Source organism: Macrosteles quadrilineatus, unplaced genomic scaffold, assembly GCF_028750875.1.
Source record: "Macrosteles quadrilineatus isolate MER2022 unplaced genomic scaffold, UCM_ALF_1.0 Scaffold_1__1_contigs__length_201487025, whole genome shotgun sequence".
NCBI lineage: Eukaryota > Metazoa > Arthropoda > Insecta > Hemiptera > Cicadellidae > Macrosteles > Macrosteles quadrilineatus.
The window spans coordinates 179,529,942-179,551,761 of record NW_026542594.1 but is presented as its reverse complement, the minus strand read 5'-3'; the positions used below and the strand labels follow the sequence as shown (position 1 = coordinate 179,551,761).

General features: G+C 34.3%; 1 protein-coding gene across 1 annotated transcript; it reads right to left on the bottom strand.

The window, feature by feature from the left end:
* Positions 1–212: 212 nt before the first annotated feature.
* LOC129002935 (inositol polyphosphate 5-phosphatase OCRL-like) lies at positions 213–21,820 on the bottom strand. The gene is made up of 19 exons (XM_054431071.1): positions 21,679–21,820; positions 20,057–20,132; positions 18,490–18,670; positions 17,530–17,658; positions 16,482–16,585; positions 15,595–15,734; positions 14,322–14,495; positions 12,765–12,927; positions 11,296–11,474; positions 9,789–10,010; positions 8,870–9,005; positions 8,383–8,562; positions 7,839–7,935; positions 7,270–7,407; positions 6,547–6,644; positions 4,399–4,585; positions 2,994–3,121; positions 2,149–2,260; positions 213–422 (listed from the first exon to the last, which is right to left on the bottom strand). The coding sequence occupies exons 2-19, from the start codon at positions 20,126–20,128 to the stop codon at positions 259–261; spliced, it is 2,604 nt and encodes an 867-aa protein (XP_054287046.1). The 5' UTR covers positions 20,129–20,132; positions 21,679–21,820; the 3' UTR covers positions 213–258.

The following is a 21,820-nucleotide window of genomic DNA, read 5'->3' as shown; positions in this document are numbered from 1 at the left end:
GATGTCTAGTAGGTATTAATCATTGTTAAAGAATGATTTTTTTAGGATAATCTAATTATTTAATGCTGTTATGAATGAAAAAAAATGCTTATTCGGATATCTTTAAAACTGCTTTCGGATAGGCCTTTCCCAAAACGCTTTAGCGGATATCTCAAAACTCTTGAAACTCCAAAATGTTTTTTGGGAAAATCTCAAAATGCTTTTGTGGGTAACGAAATGCGTTAATACTGGTACCATACATTTTTAGGTTAAAAGTATTTACGAGCATCCCATAACCAGTTCACTAGTGTCATTGACAAGGAAATGGTAAACAAAATTAGCCTTCTTGCGATCGGCCTCTTGTTGGTTGGACTTTGACCGAGAGGTGCCGACATTTCTACTTCGAGGAGGTTCTCGCATGAATATAGCCCCAAACAAGGTCGCTGTAACAGATGTAAGTGATTAAGAAATTTAATGGATAACAAATAAATAAGTTGGTGTGACCAAATCTGTCATTTTTGAGGTTAGTTACGAGCTCCTTCAAATATATGTAAAAATTAGGTGTGTATTTGTCTTTCCATCATACAAAAACCTCTAGAGAAAGTAGCCTAAAATTCTGCACAAAGATAACCTACATAATATGGATTACAATAGGCCTAATTCAGATTAGATACTTACCTCTTATATCGGGTTTTAAAATTCCGAGGTAAAATTTCAGGAGGTAAATATTGATCGGTTTCTATGGCAAAAAAGTGCAAACTACAATAATTTTTATTTCATCACTATTTATAACTAGCTGCTGTGGCTGCTGTACTTCGCAACAGGATGATGTAGGGTCTGACTTAGTGGAGGTACGAATGAGGCATTTAGTTCAAAATTCCTTCGTGAACAGCGCTGTAGTAGAGAGCACTTTGGCAATGAAGGTTTACTAATCGCAAAAATAGTTCTGTTCATAAAATAAAATTATAAATGTCTCAAATTCAATTTTATTATTTTTTAATTATAAAATTAAACTATCATAACCTAACCGAACTAACCAAACTTGCTGATAAAGAAATAATATAACAAAAGTTTAGTAATCGGAAAAATAATTCTGTTTATTAAATAAAACTAGAATTTGCTCAATTAAAAATTTGTAATGACTTAATAATAAAATTAAACTGTAATAACCGAACCAAACCAACCAAACTTGCTGATAATAAAAAAATCTTGGACAAAAAGTTAATGCTACCAGCAGGATTCGAACCCGGGACCTACAGTATATCAGCCCGGCACGCTAACCATTAGACCACCGAGGCCGATGGCTACCGACCGTTTTGTTACGGTAATGGCGTTCCCTCAGCTAATAAGAAGCCCACAGCTGTCATCGTAGCCTCTTCTATACCTCCCCTGAGTAAATACCGATGATGTACCATACCACCTAATCCAAAGACTTGTTAAGTAGATTGAATTTATGAACAAAGAGCCACAAAATTTTAAAAAAAAGTATGATTTACATTGTAATTGCCCTACTGTTAACAGTTTACATTAAAATATATCAATAACATAATTTCCATAACTAAAGCCATAAATAAACCTAAATTTGTTTGGGTCAGCTGTCTGAAATTGTGAAATAAGCATTTAGCAGTTCTGACTGTTTTACATTGAAATGTCAACGCAAAGGTAAACAAAGTTTGTTAATTTTCTCATGCTTCCATGAAGACCAATTAATACTGTTGAAAACCTAACCTCAAATCTTTGGACATTCAAGGGGCGTAGCCAGAGAGGTACGCAGGGAAGTGAATAGTCCTATGACATTCCTAGGTATGTGGACAATATTTGTGCTTAATTTGGGCATTATTAGTTTAGTATTTTAGTCGTGGCAGCCGGACAGACAGACACCACCTCAATTTTATAATAGTATAGATAGATGGATATATTACTCGGCTATTTGGCAAAAACTGTTTTAATTCTTAAAGACAGTTGATTTTTTAACAAAACCATGCTACAACATTTTGATTTTACAGGAATAAGTTTAACAAATTGGATTCTATTAGAAAGATTCTATGTTATATTTAAAAGCTGCAGCCTTGTCTAATGCTTTCTCAACCTGCTGTTAAGCAGGAGTAAATCTAATAATGTAAATAACGTAGAGGCAGTATATTAATTTTAAAACTGAACAGCACTTACCTAATGTTTTTCCATCAAGTTGGTTTTCACTTGAATGTGAGAGAAGTTCTTGCAGAAAAAAGCAAAGGTAGAGGAAGACATTTTTACTGGTGTCTGGTAACTGCATCACGAACTGAAAAATCCAATATTTTATAACCGAGGTCACAACCGGTATTTTATTTTTTTAATTGAGTAAATTTAATACACAATATTATAGTAGAAAGTCTCAGAGTTAAAATAAATGTTTCTTACTGTGGATACGTCAAATATGAACTCCACGTTGTTCCAACAGGACATTAAGCTCTCTAGGCACGTCAATGGATAGAGCCATGGGAATCCAAGTGAAGAAATTGAATAACGGCACAAATCAAAGCACCTGAATTTCTCAAATCAAAAGACTCTAGACTGCTGAGGGTTCAAGTCTTTTTCCAACATTTTCTAATAGAAAATTGGATGCGTTTCGGACTTCAAAGTGTTATTAAAGCTTCGAAACGGCACAAAACCTATTTTTACTGAGGAACAAAATATATCACATGTTTAATCGACCAAGTGAACAAGGAATTGGACACATTGGAGAGTGAAGGAATCATTTCACATGTAGAGGCTAGTGATAAGGGATCACTACTACTTGTCGTATTTCCCAAACCGTTATAACCAGACGTAGTAGCGTAGAGGTTACCGAGCTTTCCTTTAAAACAAAATTTAGTTTGATAACACATTAACCAATTAATTGTAGTACTATTGTTGTTGCTTTCTTACAGGTCAAAATCAAATACTTTTAAGACCAAGGAATGGGCTGTTTCCTTACAAAAATGTAAAATAAAATCGCTTAAATTAACACAACATTTTTTTTAAACCGAATCTACCTGTTTGCACGCGAGGTAGTTGGATGATGCGCCCAAGCAGCCATTTTGTAAGTTATACGGAATGATGGGTTCTGCCGTTGACTCTAACAGCAACAATAGAGCCTCTGCGACAGAGTGTACACTTCCAGCTGATCAATGTGTTAAGGTCCTTAAGTCATTACTGTGTGTGTCATTTCAATCATACAGAATTAATAAAAGCTCTGTTGACTGACTCTGAAATTCTATAAATCCTGTTATTTAGTTTTAAGCTTGACATTATCTTTTTTATTAAACTTTTTGGCTAGTCTATTCAAAGAGTTCCTCAAATGTTAAACAACTATTTATTTAGTATTACTAAATACATTTTAAGAAAGGACATTATATAATATTAGGCTATAAGAAAAATGACGAAGCACCTGTGCATTTATCTATAACCTCTGTACGTTTATGTGCTAATTAACATGATTTGATTTGATTTGATTTGACTACCTATAAAGTTGTAAAAAAAGCTGTACATATTGGATATTTGTACAGTATTGTACGGTATTTGTATTGACTGGGACGGGTGGCATCGTCCTGTAATCCAGCTACTAGGAGGTCACGAATTGTAAATATTTATAGACTTGCACTGTGGATGTGATACTCCCTGGTGTGGATTAACGTCCGCACAAGTGAGTAATACGACTACCCGCAGTGCTATCCTGATAATTAGACCAATTCGTATATACCAAGGCAAAAAAATGTGGTTCGGATTCCACTATAAACTGTAGGTCCCTTAGTTGCGATTAGCTGTATGGGCTATTAATTAACAGCTGTGTCTAAGGAATGTCGGCCTTAGTCACTAACAAGACTACAAGATCGCGCCACTTATCCTACACTCATCTCCATTCATACTTGGCTCAAAATACCTACTATGTATGGTCACCATTTCATACAAAAGTATAAAGTTTTAACACATTGAACCCTATGTCTGAGTATAGGTCGGGGAGCCGCCAATGCCCTTGTGAACAAAGCCCAAGTATGGAAGGGCATCAATATTTAATTTTTTTAATTTTTTTAACATTTTCTAAAGTTTTATTCTTGGCCTAGTGTTGTTATGTTATATATTATAATTGTATTAAATTTTATGCTTTAATACTTTAAATACTATATTAAGAACACCTCAATATTTGTATCATATACACAAGGCAGTAATAAAATATTTCCTCTTTATTACTGTTGCCTCCAGGATTGATAATAGGCCTTCTTTTCTCTTTACTGTAAAAAAAAAAATGCATCCCATACTCTAATTAAAGAAGCTATAATGAATCATGATAGCTAACCCTAACATTTACCAATTTATGATTTTAGAAGGATAAGATTTAAACCATGATAAAAACACCAATAAGTAAATCCAAACAATCAACAGTCAGTTACAAAAGGATACGTAACGGATCGTTTGGGCTCACATCAAGCCAATTTCTGATCTGTATCAGCTCGCTGTGAAGCCCCGGGTTTTCAAACAGGTGCTGCGTCTTCAAGGCGTGCCGATACAAATGGTCTACCAGATACCAGATCTCCTTAGGCACCATGTACGGAGGCGACCCACTCAGGCCTTCACCCTTATTGTTCTCCTGAATGAAAACAAAGAATTAACGCTACCAAGACCAGAAGCTGGAATACAATTGCAAAGGGTAATGGAAGTCAGTTTCAAATTGACTTGAATCTTGGTTGAATTTATCGCCAAATTCCACAATATTTATAAGTAATTAGTTTAATTTAAAAAATATAACAGGAAAAATAGTTTTTCTAAAGTTAATGTTAGTGATGTTAAATTGGTGTTTTTTTATTTTTTTTAGCGAATTTCCCATATAGGGAATAAGCTATTACCGTAGTACTCATGGTAAGACCTGGACGCGGGACCGATTTTTTTTTTCGTTTCGAGGTCCCTAGAGACCAAAAACACCATCCGTTCAAATTCATATATATATATATATTTATATATTTATATATTTATATATATATATATATATGTGTCCGTTAGCACTATAACTCGAGCAAAAATGATCCGATTTTGATGAAATTCGGTACAAACGTGTAAACCTACGTTTATTCGAACGAGTTCGCGATCCAGCATGATCGGACCATGGGAACGGGGGTTTACGGGGGGTTTTATGGGGTAAAAATAGGTTTTTCGCATTTTTGACCCAAAAAACATAAAATTTAGCAATTTCTTTCCAAACCATTTTGTAGAGCTTAAAAAAACAAATAATTTAGTATATTGAAGCGTTATTATGCGCCTAATGGTTACGGAGAAAATTCCAAAAAATTGTAAATTTAAAATTCCCATGTTATTCTTATGGAGAATAAGTAAACTGTTGTAGTTTGCTTGTTTATGAACATATTTTGATCAAATTTGAAAAATGTTTTTATTTCTTACTAACTATTAACATAAAAAAAAACAGTTTTACCTCCCTGATGCAGCAAACCTAAGTACTTGTTAAACTAATTCTATTTAAATCGGGAATAAATGTTATATTTTTAAGTAGACATTTCAGTGTAAATCAAATGGAAATTCGCTTAGTCTGCAGGTTTGCTGTGGCGGGGGTATTTTATTTTGTGTCTTTTTAGGCCAGTGGCATTTTTTTACTTTTTGCAAGGGAACGGTCCAAAACCTGGTTTTGATAAAAGGACTGTTACTGAGATTTCCAATCACAGAAATTTTATTTGAGTTAAATTTATACTTAGCAGTTACAGCTCGTGACACCTAAGCTGGCACTTGGCCTAGCGCGGGCAGTGTAGGCGGGTGGAAATAAGGAAAAGACCGGACTGCAAACATTTCCTCTACCACTTGGGGTTGACTCCTCGTGTATTATGTACTTGAGCGCCTTCACGTGAGTCGCGAGGACAGTTGACGCAACCCGCATGACGGGTCAAGATGTTTTTGAACTAGATGCTTGTAGTGATCGGCCAAGTGGCAGCTTAGATGTCACGAGCTGTTGTATTGCTTGCAAAGTTACTCTACAGTTAAACTTTTTACCGATGTTGCACGAACAAGTCAATAAAATACTTTTTATAAACTTGACACGGTAACTTAGAAGGCAGGGCAGAATCATAAGCAAATTTTTAGGCAAAGATTGGGTCTACATGATTTAAAGTGTGAGCAATATTCATACAACATTTTAGTGCTACACTGTTTTTGTAGTATAGTCACAAACTTTGGAAATTTTAAATTTAGAATACTGCAAAGACAACACTAGCCAATACTAACAATTTTGGGGGAGCGAGCTGGTCTAGTGGTTAGAGCGCAGGACTTCGGTCCCTGTGGTCCCAGGTTCAAATCCTGCCAAATCACCAATGGATTTTATCTAAGTGATAATGCCGCAACCCCTAGATCTAGCCTGAAGTTATGTGAAAAACAATCCCTTGCTCGTGCCTAGTGTCCTAGGACAAAAAAAATACTAACAATTTTGGGCCCTAACACTGCCTTCAAACTGTTCAGTAACATTAAAGAAAAAGATTAGATAAACGTTTATACTTAATAGAGTGATGACAATTAGTTTTTCCCACAGTCATTCTATAAAGGCTTGCTTACCAACTCAATGATTTTTCCAGCAGGAATCTCCCGAACTGGAACATTCATGTGCACCAGCGCTTCGATGGAGGATCCGAAACAGCTTCTTTCATAGGTTCCTTTAAACAGGAAAACGCATACTTAGGATGGAATATCAAACAATTGAGTTGAGTTAAGAAACTTCTCCTACACAATATGTCCATTTTGATTTCAAAAATTTAGTTCATTGTTTACTTGTTTATTTTGCATTGTTTCTTTAAAGGAATAAAATTGTGTCAATCTACGCATAGAGATATTCTTCTTTTCTTGCTTTATGATGATTAGCTTTTCAATTCAAAGTATTTGTCATCGAATAATGTTCAAACATAATCTGCTTTGAGATGGTAATAAGTTCGCTATGTTTTAGAAGAATCTTTTCATGCCTCCATCCAGGTTTGTCAAGGCACAGAATTCTTCTTCTTCAAAGACAACTCATTCCATATTTTATTGTTGACTTAAAAGCCTACAAAGTATGAGAAGTTGTTCCACTGATTAAAAGCAAATCTTTTCAATACATAAAAAATCTTTTAGCCTGTGGTTTACCGTTTCATACATAAATGGTTTGAATACCTGCATAAGGTGCCTGCCACAAACCGCCATGGAATCACTATGTTAAAGAATACTTGCAGGTATTCTAACCATCGAAAGCAAATCTTTTTAATAAAATTCCTTGACTAATTTATTTTGTTTATAGTTATAACCTACCAGTGACAGTTATGAAGATATCCTTCCCCCCCTCTAGGTGCAGTACCAGAATGTCGTACAGCTGATCTTGTCCCGAGTTCATTTTGCAGGCCGACTTCTTGTCTACATAAACTTCCAGTCTTATGTCACATTTCTCTCCTGTTATTAAATCAAGTTTAAAATTGTACCCAAAAAACATATTCATACATTCATTTACAAATAACAATTTTCAGGAAATGTAGTTTCCACGAATAAAAATCCTGTGTGTGGACTATTTGATTATAAATCTACAATATTTACCATAAACATCTTAGAATTTAAAATCAACGAAAGTAGAGAAGAGAGATACATAAAAACACTGGCAAATCTACAGGATTATTATCGATATCGTCAAATGTATCACATTGAATCATTGAAGGAAGTGGCTTTATAGTGTTATCACATTAAGATGAGATGGTTTGATGTTGTACATTTGAGACTTGTATTTCAGTATCATTCATTAGTTCACTATGTAAATGCTTAAAAATTCAAAAATTGTTTCAAAATTTGCATCAAAACAAATCCACTTCTACTAGACTAGTATTGATCACCTGGCATGATGAATCCGGAGTTAGGTTCGATATTGAGCCACTCTTTGCAATAATTTGAGTCATCTAGCTTCTTGATAAACTCAAACTGTACTGGAACCTGTAATTTAAGAAAACAATAAGATCGATTCACAAACAAATTTGGTTTGGTCCCAAAAAAGATGAATTTAGAATAGAAATATTTGATCAGTGCAGAAAAAAAATTAGAGTTTCTTCAGATAAAACCATTCATAGTTTTAATCCTTGTCTTAAAAACAAAATAGGATGCCAATAATGTATCATTAGGCTGGACCTTAAGTGACAATTTTCAATTCTTGAATCAGGGACACACACTATGGTGAGTATTTAAAATTTAACATTTAAGTAAACAATGCTGTTATGTGAAACTTTTAAACTCTTAAACTGAACTGCAACGGCTACTTTAAAAAACCGGTCGTAGGTAAAAATGTTTACGTGAAGACACAAACAGCTGTTCTCAACTAACTGTAATCACTAACCAGCTGTATTTCCCGAGTGTGTACAATGTAAGATATGGTCTAAGTTCAACCTGGCCTGTGTTGGCAATGATGAGCTCCCTAGTCTGTGCCTCGAGGAATCGCAAAGTGTCAAATATGATCTCCGTGTTGTCGACCATGACTTGAGGTAGAAACTCGTTCTCCAGTTTGTCCAACTTCTTCATGACGTCCTCGTGGATCTTGCGAAACTTGACAGCATCAATCACCCTCACCTACACAAGTAAACAAAAGGAGAATTTTTAACTACATATGTTGAATGGAAAAAAATAGTGTACTCTAGAAGCAAATAAATTACTTTTGTGTTGAAATTAAACCTGCTAAATAAATTTAAAAATTACAACCAGAGCTTATTAATGAGGGGTTTTTTTAATAGGTATGCACTGCGCATGCAATCATAGCTCAATCATTATAGAAAAAAAATTATTTGAAATAGCTTGAGGCTTCTTCAAAAATATTTCCCAATTAGGTGTTTGATAAACTAAATATAATGAACTTAGCTCATTGTCCCCTCTAACTTACATCTGATGAGAAGACTGCACTGACAGGTTTATGGTCACTTATCCTTAACACTGGATGACTGCGGTACTCAATCTGTCTGATTCCTTCCCCCTTCCATAGCACTCGATCACACCATGCTGGCGCTCGATTCTTCTCACTAAATGTGAAACAGTGAACTTTTTTTTAATTTGACCATGTTCATTTTTGATTAGGAATTATTGGAAATTTACCAGAAAAACATGATTGACGTTTAATTATCTCGAAGGAAAAGAAGTAATTGGTTTCAAACAGTTATTTAAGTTTTAATTATTAATTTAGGTATATTTTGTGAATTAACTGTTAAAAACTTGGAAAAAAACTAAATATCTACTAAATATGACTACCGGTACAGAAGTTATGTTTAGAATAAGGTTGTCTAAACATACAATAACTGCTATGAATCTTAATTTAAAAAATCCAATTTTCCCATATTTTATGGGTTTTAATAAGAAAAACGCCATTAAAAATCTAAATTTCAAAAAAATTAAAAAGGCCTGCACAAAAATTCCAACCCACTTACCAAATTTCACCAAAATCTGACCACGGTGTGCTATGTGTACACATACACACAGACATTGAAAACCACTTTTTCCAAAAACCAATACATCCACCCAAAACTCAAACTTGAAAATGTTTATGGAGACTAATACTTTCTCCATATACTATGTATAGGGGAGCGAGCTGGTGTAGTGGTTAGAGTGTGGGAATTCGGTCCCTGAGGACCAGGGTTAAAATCCCGCCAAGTCACCAATGGATTTTAAGTGATAATGCCGCAACCCCTAGGTCTAGCCTGAAGTAATGTGAAAAACAATCCCGGGCTCGTGCCTAGCGTCCAAGGACAAAAAAATATATACTATGTATAGGGGGAGAAAGTAACAAACAAATGTTGTCAGCATCTCACCTAGAGTCCCAGTCGTCACTGCCGGGGTCATACTTGTACGTAGGTCTGAAGGCAATGTCTCCCTCCGTGTATCCAACAAACACCGCCTTCTCCCGATGTTGTCGCCGTAACTGGTCGTACTCCAACACTGGTCGGTAGTTCTGCTGCTCTATATACTTCTTCACTATGTTAGGCTCCAACTCTGTTATCCTGTAGTTCAAGTCGCCCAGCCAATACACCTGGCTAACACAGAAATTGTTTAGTGAGTTTTTAATTTTATTACCTTTGACACCTTCCACAACCAACAGTGTTGTAGTAGTAGGCATTCATGTTAACTATGATTGTAGGAGCAAAATGGTTTAGTGGTAGAACGCGGTACTTTGGTCCCTGATGTCCCACGTTAAAATCCGCAAAATCAATAATGGATTTTATCTAGGTTATAATGCCACAAACCGTAGGTCTAGCTTGAAATAATGTGAAAAACAATCCCCGGCTAGAGCAAGTCCACACTAAAAAAAACAAGCCGTAATGCTTGTCAAGCATGACATCACGATAGAAGACGGTAATGACGTAGGTATTTATTTATTTTCCAAGGAAAGATTAAAGCAAGCAGCTGATTACAAACGGCAAACATTACGTCATTGCCGTCTTCTATCGTGACGTCATGCTAGACGAGCACTACGGCCTGTTTTTAGTGTGGCCTTGGATAGAGCCTAGCAACCTAGAAAAAATAATAGAAAAAAACTATGAATATTAAAATTAATTTATCTTTAAAGTTTGTCAACGATTAATCCCTCATTATTAAATTATTTCTTACCCTCAATCAGATTAATTTGATTAGGATCTCAAATTATAAAACTTATAGATTGATGAAGCAAAAATTGAGCACTAAATTTAGATGTATAATAATGGCAAAGTCTTTAGGTGACAGGCTGGACGTCGAATTAGTCCCACCAACAGTTATTTTTGTGTTATTTTTAACTGTTTCTTATGTGCACAAATTCTTATACCTTTAAAGAGCACAACTCAAGCATTACATTTTTTTCAGCAAACATTACAGTGGTTATTAGGAGTCACAAATAACTTACTATGACATTTCTGAGGTTTTGCCTTCCGGATTACTTAACAATTACTATTCTAGAGGTTAAACACCATGTTGCCAACGTAACCCTTGGTAGACTTAATGGCTACTGGTTTCGACACACTTATGGTGTCATTGTCAAGCCTAGGAGCGAAAACCACGTCTAAGTGTGTCGAAACCGGTAGCCATTAAGTCTACCTAGGGTTACGTTGGCAAAAAGGTATTCAACATCTAGATTAGTTTACTATGACTGTTTCCCACAATGAAAAATGTACATATAACTCTAGCATAGATATAAAAGACAAATTTATCTAATTGCTTTTCAAGTTGTTGAGCTAGTGAATTTTCACTCTTGAATACTTGATACCTTACAGTAGGAAGAAAATTAAAGAGCTTCAATCACTGCAAATGATGAATAAAATTTACAAGCAAGCAGATTTTACTCACTCGTGATCCTTGATGCCTTTCGGTGGCAGGAACGTGGAGAAGCTGGTGCGGGAGCAGATATCGTGAAAGTCCTGATTCCGTCTCTCAAACTCCTCAACATGAGCCGCAAGATGGGAGTTGACAAAACACAGGGACGTGTTGTGAAGCTCAAACCTAACACTGACTCCACCCTTGTTGCCCTGAACAAAACGCCAAACTGTCCAGTACCAAGTACATTTACATTCATAAGGTGGGGATGGAAAATAATAGATTTTAAGTTTAAGACAGAATTGTAACGGGTATTTTATTTTCCCTTAAAAATATTTGTAAATCTTAAAATTTGTGTAGTAGAGGAAAATGTAGAAAGTTTGGAAGTAAATTATATATCTCTTTAAGATTTATAATTTTACTAGCAGAGTACCCGTACGTGGCAAATAAGTATAAAATGTTTGTTGCAGTTATACTCAATCTTTGCGTTTGCAATGTGAGAAGACACGGAAAATTTGCTTCCTCAAATTTACGGTATGCTATAGGATTACACATGTACCATAGCCATACTGTTTTACCACTTCAACTACAATAGAGAAAGATAGATTATTAAAAATTTGCAAAATATCACAAATTATTCATGAAATTAAAAACATAAACATAACTGTAAACAATCCTACTTTGACAGTTCTCATTGTGTATAACAGTTTTTTTGTTGCTGCTTGGTTCAAATTAGCTGTTTTCATAAATAATGAAAAAAATAATAGTGCTGCACCAAACACCTTACATTTTGCCTCTTTTGGGGTCTTTTGCTGTTGGAAAATCTTGTAAATTTTTATTGCTTTTGCATAACATAGAACCAACTCTTTTTGTTGAAACGTTGAAACAGCTAGCTAAATTCTTTAATTCCCTTTAAATATGAATACTTTTATATTATCAGCAAGTTTGGTTGGTTAGGTTAGGTTATTCCAGTTTAATCTTAAATTGTAAAATTAATTTTATGGAAAAATGTTAATTTTATAACTACAAAATTAAAAATTTAATTTAAAATGTTTCTTAAATCGACATGAGGGGCTCTCCCACAATCCCCCACTCCTTCGCAGAAAAGGTTCTCATCAGTTTCGGATCAGGAAAATGAGACGCTAGTGTTGAGAGAGCTATTTACAGGTTCAGTGCCTAAAAATGTTATTTCCTTGCATATTTTGGTTACTGAGATAATACACGTGACACAACAGATGCTAAAGTTTACAAAAAGTCATCCTAGCAGTTTGTCTTGGTTAGAAAGTTTGCATATTATGTGACGGAAATCAGTAATTAACATTGGCGCAATCTGTCGGTGGCTCACCTCAACTATGTTCATTTTGATTAGAAAACTAGTGACAACTTTACATGGGGATGGAGCATCTAGTTCTATCAACAGTCCATTTACCTAATTAAACTAAGATTCCTGAACACCTTAAGGTAAAAGTAAAGAATACCATAAAATAAATTTCTAAACTTACCATTTTGCCCATTATCCCAGTGCCGACAGTTTCAAAAGCTGCATTGCGTATGTAGTTGTAGTGGTGTTTCTGTACAAACACCAGCAGCATCATGCCTACCAACCTCACGAGAGCTACTTGTTGGTACTCTGCCTTGGGATGTAGCCCTGCTATCACCACCTGCCTGCAATACATAATGTTGGCATTTCTGTTGTGCACTATAATCTACAAAAGAAATCACACTAAACCAACATGTACATCTGAATGATTCTTTAAACATTTTAAATTATAAAGTGTATGTTTGTTTAACTTAAACGCAAAACTACGGAATTGATTGAACTAAAACTTAACATAAGGTAAATACCGACACGGCCAATATACAGGGTGCCAAAAAATCCCAGACTGGTTACATAATAAAAAACTACATATAGAGCTACAAAACATAGCATAAAGTTACTGGGCAAAAAAATCATTTTTACACATTATACAGTGTTATGCTACCCCCTGGGATAGCCCGCTAGGAATCAAAAGAAATGTTTAAATATAAGCAAAGGATGATATGCACATACATCCCTTTAAAGGTAAAAAAATTTAATATAAATCCAAAAGTTTGTAGATCAAAAGTTCATCCAAACAATTGAATAAAAAATAACAGCCGTTCAAATTTTTCTGAAATTTGCAGTTTAGAATGTTTGCAGTTTAGAACAGCTGCCATTTTTCACTCAGTTGTTCTTTTAAACTCAAATTTGCAACATTGTATTTGATCAACAAAGACCTTTAAAGTTATCTGCATACCAAGCTATGCATGGATTTAAGATTTTCTTCTGCTAGTTTATGGATATATAATATTTTTATTAAATTTAGCAATTATAACAGGTTACGTACCTTGACGTCCACAATTCCTTAGTCGGTATCCGTTGACTATAGTTTTAACTACTACGTAGTCATTATCAAAAACGGAACGTTAAAATAATTACATTCGTTGAATGTCGTCAAATCTTAAATACATCGAACACACAAACAAACATAACACGAACACGGTAGACATTTAACATAATTGGCCGGCCGGCACACGTCACTGAACTGGTCGACGACGATGACTGACTATTTACCCCACTCCATTTCAATTATGTTAAATGTCTACCGTGTTCGTGTTATGTTTGTTTGTGTGTTCGATGTATTTAAGATTTGACGACATTCAACGAATGTAATTATTTTATTGTTCTGTTTTTGATAATGACTACATAGTAGTCGAAACTATAGTCAACGGATACCGACTAAGGAATTGTGGACGTCAAGGTATGTAACCTGTTATAATTGATTACCAATTCCGGAAGGCTTCAACATGAATAAATTTAGCAAATTTATTTATTTCATATAAGCTAATTATATTTCAATAAAAACACTCTTTATTGCCTTTCCTGTAGCAGCAAACCTACATCTCATTGAACACTTGATGCCCATAGGAAATTAATCAGGCAATTTTAAGGAAATATATTAGTGATAGTCAAACTGGTCAAATGAAAATTTGTTTAGTCTGCATATTTACTGCAGCTGGGGGTTATCTACATAACATACCTCCACTCCTCTTCCCTGGGGGAGTCATGGAACAGGAACGCCTCTTTGCTCAGGTCCAGCTCCTGGAAGCCGACAGCGTAAATGTCCGGAGGCTCTGAGTCACAGGCGAGCCACGGCTGTAGTGACACACTCATGGGAGGCTGTCCGTTAACATTCCACGTCCCTACAAACACCCTGCAAAACCTCTTGAATGTAACCCTTATGGTGGTATAAAAGTAAAAATTCTTAATGTGGATTGTAACTTAATTTAACTTTAATGTCTTAAATCAATAGAACAGTCTAGTGGAAGAGCGTGGAACTTCGATCCCTGAGGTCCTGGGTTAGAATCCCACCGATCACTAATGGATTTTATTCATGAGATATGTTGAGACCCTCTGGACCTAGCCTGACGAAAGTGGGACATATATATCTATACTTTGAAAAAAGTGTATGTATACAATGTGATGCTGATGGTTCAGTAACGATGGTCAAATCTAGGAATTTCAAAAATTAAATCTGAATCAAAATCTTTAAGAATCAAGTCCCGAATCTGAAATAAACATTGGTTTTCACACATGTGATATAAAATATGCTGTGAAAATTGATTCACCATTGTGTCCAATAATATGAAGCAGCCTATTACGAATCAGTTCAATGTCTTTCTAATTGATTTTCAAAACTGTTTACGCCTAAAGCGCAGTAACAACGGTATCCTATTTATTAATAGGCAAGCATGTAAACCTTTTTTCTCAACTTGTGTGCATTGCAGGGAAAATCCAAATATACTGTTAAAAAGATATTTTAATGTAGACGTGGAGAATCCCTTTATAAATTAAGATAGGCTTAAAAAATAAGCACAAAAAAAGATTTTAAAATTTTAAAAAGTAACATGGGCCTTATGGGTTGCAATGCTGGTGACGAAATAACAACAAAATACAAATAGAAAATTAAAACAAATGGAAGAAATTCCAAATACATGTTTTATTTACAGCGTGGGGTGAAAATAGAGGTTCATTACATATTTTTGGTTAAGTTTTTTTACCACTGGACGACATCTATAATTTCTGAATATACTTTTATTAATCCAGCAAAATTGATTACATTTTTCAGTAAATTAATAAATATTTTACATCAATCATAAACTGCTGCACAGAAGAAAATAAACATAGGCCCGACTGGAATAGGTACTGCACATTTTCGCTCCTGAAGGGTTTTCATCATAAACCTTGACAATTTTCCCTCCTTATCCAACTCTGCTGGCTTTAGGTAAATGAAAACATTGACTACAGAATACCTGAGTGTCTGTGTGTACGTGTAGTCGTCTTCCTTCATCGCCATCTGGTATCTGATGACACTCTCTCTGGCTGCAATCGGTGTGTGACCTTTGGCGATACTCTGTCTCGGCACGGCCATCTCAGGACTGTCCAACAGTAACTGTGGAGATATATTGAAAATATAAGTAAGATATTACCAGAAGGAAACCCTTGAATAAAAACATGGAAAATGTAAAGCTTATCCTGCTTATCCAGTGGCTTTCAAAGAATGTGGACTTTTAACCTCATTATCTGCCTGTACGGTTTAGCTAAGGTATCAAATTAATCAAACAATCAATCGAATCATTCTTTATTCAATAAAACAGAGTACATGTGTTCAATCAACAGCTTATTTATCCTCCAGAAGAGAAATAGAAATTTTGTAAACCATTAAGCGTACAAAAAACACTTCAATATACTTAATTAGGTCCATTGGATTACTCTTTTTTTTTAAAGATATTGCAAAACATTATAAGTTTTAAGGATGCAAATTAGGGAAAACAATTTTTATCTCAAGACCTTGTCCCCACAGTTCATTCATGCTGATTTGCGAAATCATTTACATAGCCTAGACTTAGCTTTTACTTTTTTGTACCAACTTTGATCAAATCTGATCATTTTGCGAAATTATTTACATAGCCTAGACTTAGGTTTACACGTTTGTACCAACTTTCATAAAATCCGATCATTATTACTATCTCTAAAGCTTTATTTAATGCTTTATGTATTTGAATGAATAGTGTTTTTGGCCTCCGAGAACATAAAACAAGAAGTACATTAGTCCATTAGGGAAGAAACAGCTTCGTCACTAGAGAGGAAATTATCAAATGGACAAATACAATGTTTCTTCTGCGCTTTATACACTTACCGGATCCTTAGTGTCTTCAGCATTATCATCAGCCCCAGTTGAAACAGGGTTGTACTTGTTGAGCCACGAGAAATCTTGAGATCCATTCCTTTTCTTGCCTAACACTATAAAAATAATAATCAAATGTCAGTAAAACAGCACAACAAAATGAAAAATAAAATATACAAAGAATCAGTATTATAGATAAGATACACTCAGGAATTCAACTACAGTGGAGTCCCGATAATCCGAACTTCGGTAATCCAAAAGTCCGCTTAATCCAAAACCAAAAATATATTTTTCATAAAAAATTTAAAATTTTTTGAAAATTTTGAAAATTTTTTGAAAATTAAATAAAAATATTTATTAAACTTTTAACACAGTTAGCTGTACCTCGTCAAAGTATTCTGTAGCGGCCGGGCGAGATAGATTTTTTTGTAGATTATTTTAGTAAACATTTCACAATTTTTGTTATTTTAGTAATGTGAAAAACAATCCCGGGCTCATGCCTGCGTCCTAAAACGAAATTTTTTTTTTTTTATTAAAAAAAAACGTTTAATCCGAAATATTCGTTAATCCAAAATGGGTTCGGTCCCAACCATTTCGGACTATCGGGACTCTACTGTATGTACTAATTCACTAATCCTCCAAAAGAAGCTTCTAGTAGATCCTTGATATCACAGGATTTATAAATGGAATATCTATTAAAATAGTAGACCTAGGTACTGCTAAATTTTACACAGTCATCACCATCTTGTAACCCATTAAAAAAATCACCCGTCCAGTTTCCATTCAATAAACAATAAAAACTGTCAAATAGCCTATTACTCTTTGTTTAATTGTTTTACTTAATCCTATCATTTAAATTTTTTTTTTTTAATTCATTTGCCACTTTGTCTACCCTTAGACTACTCTATTGACTGAAATTATACTGAGGTTTTCATCATAGCCTTTACTTGCTTTGATTCATCTACAATCTTAAAAAAAACCTGAGCAAGCCATTTAAATTATTTCAATCAAAACCCTAGCGCTAGTAGCTTTAACGACCAATGTGTTTTCTTAGACTTACAATCAATTGCACGTAGAACTTCACTGACGAAATTGCTGGTTTTATTTCCAGGAACCATTTCAAAGAGCAGTTTGAGCTTCCGAGAAGTGATGTATACATCTGTTCCATCTTGATGTCTACTTTCTGTGTCTAAGAAAATTAAATTACTAATTAGAATCTGTGCAGTTCACTTAAAATCAAAATTAAAAAATAGTTTAACACACTTTAAAAATATCTGAGACCTATAAAAGATGGTTAAGTGCCGATCAATCTCGACTGGACACCCTAATCAAAATTGATCACAGTCAATAATCTTTTTTATATTTACCATTTTGTGAGTTTCAAACTGTGTAAGTTTAAGGTCTTACTAAAGATATGTTTTTAAAACTTTTGTGAATTTGAAAACACATAGTATGCCGATAAAAAAATAATTTAAAATCTTTAAAATAGTACAGTGATTGTTAAAATTATTGTCTCATTAGAAGTTCCAAAATTACTTGCTGAAGCCTCATCTCAAGTTAGGATATAGTTAAATCTAAAATAAAAATAAAAAACTAATACCTCTGTTAAGAAGTAAGTTTAAGTTTTCAAATAGCCTACTACTTCTACAAAAACTATGAAGTACAATAAAAATTATATTTCAAACTAGCAGTGCTCGATTTGTAAAAATTGAGGTGCCGGAACTATAACCTATTTAATTTGTTTAGTACCTATTAAAGCCAGTATTTTTATCTTTCTGTAAAAGAGGAACCACATCTCCTGTCCGGCGTTTTCCCCATTAAATCGAGTTACTGCAAACTACTAAATGTTCAAACAATGTATGTGAGGAAGCCTCAATAGCTTTATTTCTATAGGCCTAATGTATTTATTAATTTAATAAAGTTATTGTGATCACTCATTACTAGCCTATATTATTTAGCAATGGTAAAGCCTGAATAACATCTAAAATCTATAAATATTATAGGATAGAGCGTTACTTACCTATATCACATTTGAAGTCAGAGTTGATGGGCAGAACTCGTTCAATGGTGAGTTCAGAGTAGGCGATCGGTGGAGTCTGGGAGGACAGGAACACGATCAGAGCGTAGTTAGTGTCCTTCTCTAATAAAGCCAAAATGCGAGACGTTCTTACCCAACCCTGCATCAAACTTGCTTCATGGGCCTGTCTCAACGTCAAGGAATAACTTACGTAGAGTCAGATTGGATTCATCAAGTCTACCTATTTCAAAACATTAGACAATCAATGGGTTATTGGCTGGGTGTTTAATCAGTGTAAAATTTTAGTCCAGTAGGTTGGTTGGAATTTGCGTTCACCCGCGACAAACATATACGGTATACAGAAACTCGTCTATATTTTATGACATTACAGACCAAATTGATTAAAACCGTGTAATTAGATAGTGCAAAAAATAATGAATGTAATGTGCTCTAATTCTCTTATATCAGAGATAGTTCCATGCACTACAGAATTAAATTTTCAATAAAACTTTTAAAATTAACTCAATCCAAAGAGATTCACTTCGCTCCACTCAGGAAAAACTCACATATGCTCGTTCTTTCAAATTATAATTTAAATTAAGACAGTACTTATTTAGTTAAAAATTGCCAGCGTCAATTAGGGGCATGAGTGGTGGGCAGCCCACTTCTTTTATAGGACTGAATTTCTTTCATCCATCAATGAATTAACTTATGAAAGTTAATGTCAATTCCCTCAAAAATATAAGTAGGAAGCTATGAATTCACTAAATTAATCAAATTGAATGAAAAAAAAAAAAAAATATTAACAAGCAACAATAATAAAAGGATTTTTAAAAAGATCAGCTTACATCAGACAGATTTTAAATAAAAGTATGATTCCACCCAATGTAATTGCGAAAGAGGAAAAATAATTTTTAAAGAATTATTATATTATTATTATCAATAATCAATTGAGATGGGGACACCATTTTAACCCAAATCTGAGTAAAGGATAGGACCTGTAATTTAAGAAAATAGTAAGATCACTTCACGAAAAATTGTGGTGTGACCCTAATGGTGCACATAAAATAGAAATTGTTGACGATTGCACAAAAAAATTACAGTTACTGGTACTTCATATAAAACTATTCAAAGCTTTAATCCACCTTAAAAAACAAATAGGGTGCCAATATTTCATTATTAGCAGTATTAGCACCTGAAGCAACACTTATTAATTCTCAATTCTGTCAGATAGTGATGCAAACTTTGGGTGTATTTGAAGAAATGGAATGCAAGCAGAGTGTAGAATGGTGTGAGTTAGTGTAGCTTTGTTACTAAGATCAGCTGTTTCATTAGCCAGTATCATTTATTTAAAGCCCAACAATCAGGAACAGCTGGGTCCTGTTTTGAACCATCAAAAAGCTACTTTTCAGAGTACCAAAATGGAATGTAACCTCTCTCTTGAACACAAAATTGGGGTCTGGTCTGATTCATGCATATGCATCTAGTATTAAATTTGACCTTGTAAAGTAGAACATTGTATGTAAGTTGTGTAAAGATAATTAACATTTCGGATTTCTGAAAAGGATACAACAGCGACATGTTCTCCAGGACCAGGAGACAGCTTGGCTACCACCAGCGCTGCTAACTCAGCGTTGGCCATTTTTCTGAAAAAATATATTAACATTTATTTTCTGGGGTATTAAACTAAACTAGAGGTCGTCCAGTGGTCAAAAACTCGACCAAAAATATGTAGGCCTAATGTACAGACATCTCTATTTTATCACCAGGCTGTAAATAAAAAATTTGATTGGACTTTCTTTAATTTTTTTTTATTTTCTGATGTTTTGCTGCTATTTGGTCATCAGCATGGCAATTCACAAAGCCCGTATGTAAATTTTTAAAAATTTAAAATTGATTTGTGCTTATTTTTTAGCCTATTTTAATTTATAGAGTGATGAATGGTGGGTTATTATTCAGTGAATTATGCACATCTACAGGAAATATCTTTCCAACAGAATGCATAGATTTTCCCTACGATGGACACAAACTGAGAAAAAACGTTTTAAAGAAACAAGCTTGCCTTGATACTAACATCCGACTGATAACTTTGATAGCCTGTACGATTTAATTTTGATGAACTACTGTATTAAGTTAGCGTTTTTAGCAAATTTACCTATAAGGGAGTAGCTAAACTTATTGTCGTAGGTCTCATGGTAAGCCTAGGACCGATATTAACTACTAATTTTTGACCGATTTGGGTGTAATTTGGCCTGAGATGTAGGGCAGGATTAATTTGAATGAGTTCGCGAACCAGCAAGGGACAAAGGGAAAATGGGTTTTGCGAGAGGCGTTTTTATAGAGTAAAAATTGGTTTTCTCATTTTTATCCCTCAAAACAATAAATTTCTTTAGGCCTAGCCTATTTCTTGGCAGATCCAACTGGGAATTGTATCGAGAACAAGGCTTCTGCTGGAAATTGAATTAAACTAAAAAAGGCCATTATTCCGTACGTTAACTTACTACAAAGTAACTTAGTAATTTGCAGTAAGTTACTAAACTTCAATCTTACTGCCAAATTCTTCTATACTGAATGTCTAAAGCTAAGCCTAGGCCTATAAACATTTAAGTTTAAATTTTTGGTGTATTAAAAGTACGGTATTTAAATTAATACTGTAGCTCTATTAATATCTAAGGAAACATTGCGGCTGCACTTTACTTGACGTCCTACACTCATTCGGTTATTTTTTTTCGATTCGATATTTTCATTCGATTTTTACATTTGAGATATATCGTTTGGTTAGTTAGGTTAACCTTACCTAACTAACCAAACGATATATCGAATGAAGCAATCGATTAATCGATATATCGATTGATATTTTCATTCAAATGAGTGTAGGACGTCAAGTAAAGTGCAGCCAACATTGCATACACTCTAAAAAAACTCATATTTTAAAGAAGTTTGTCGGTAAAAAAATAGACTATCCTGGGAGTATGTTTTATCTATGGTAAAACATTATATTCATCTCAAGAAATGGCTTATAACTTAGGCTAAGTTGAGTTAGACTTAATAGGCCTATTGCCTTTATTGTTTAACTTCTTGGGGTTGATTAACATCCCAAGCCTAGTTTATTTCCTTATTAAGTAAACAAGTACCCTTGAATAGAATCGGCCTAGTCTAATTAATACATACTAAACAATATTACTAACTTACAGAATTTCTCTTCAAGGATTTCTTTGCATTAGCATAACTATAACAAATTAACTGACAGACAGGGCCACTTGACTTTTGACTTCAGACAAGCGACGACAGAAAACAACACGCAACCAACCACGAACCGGAGTATCCCACATCA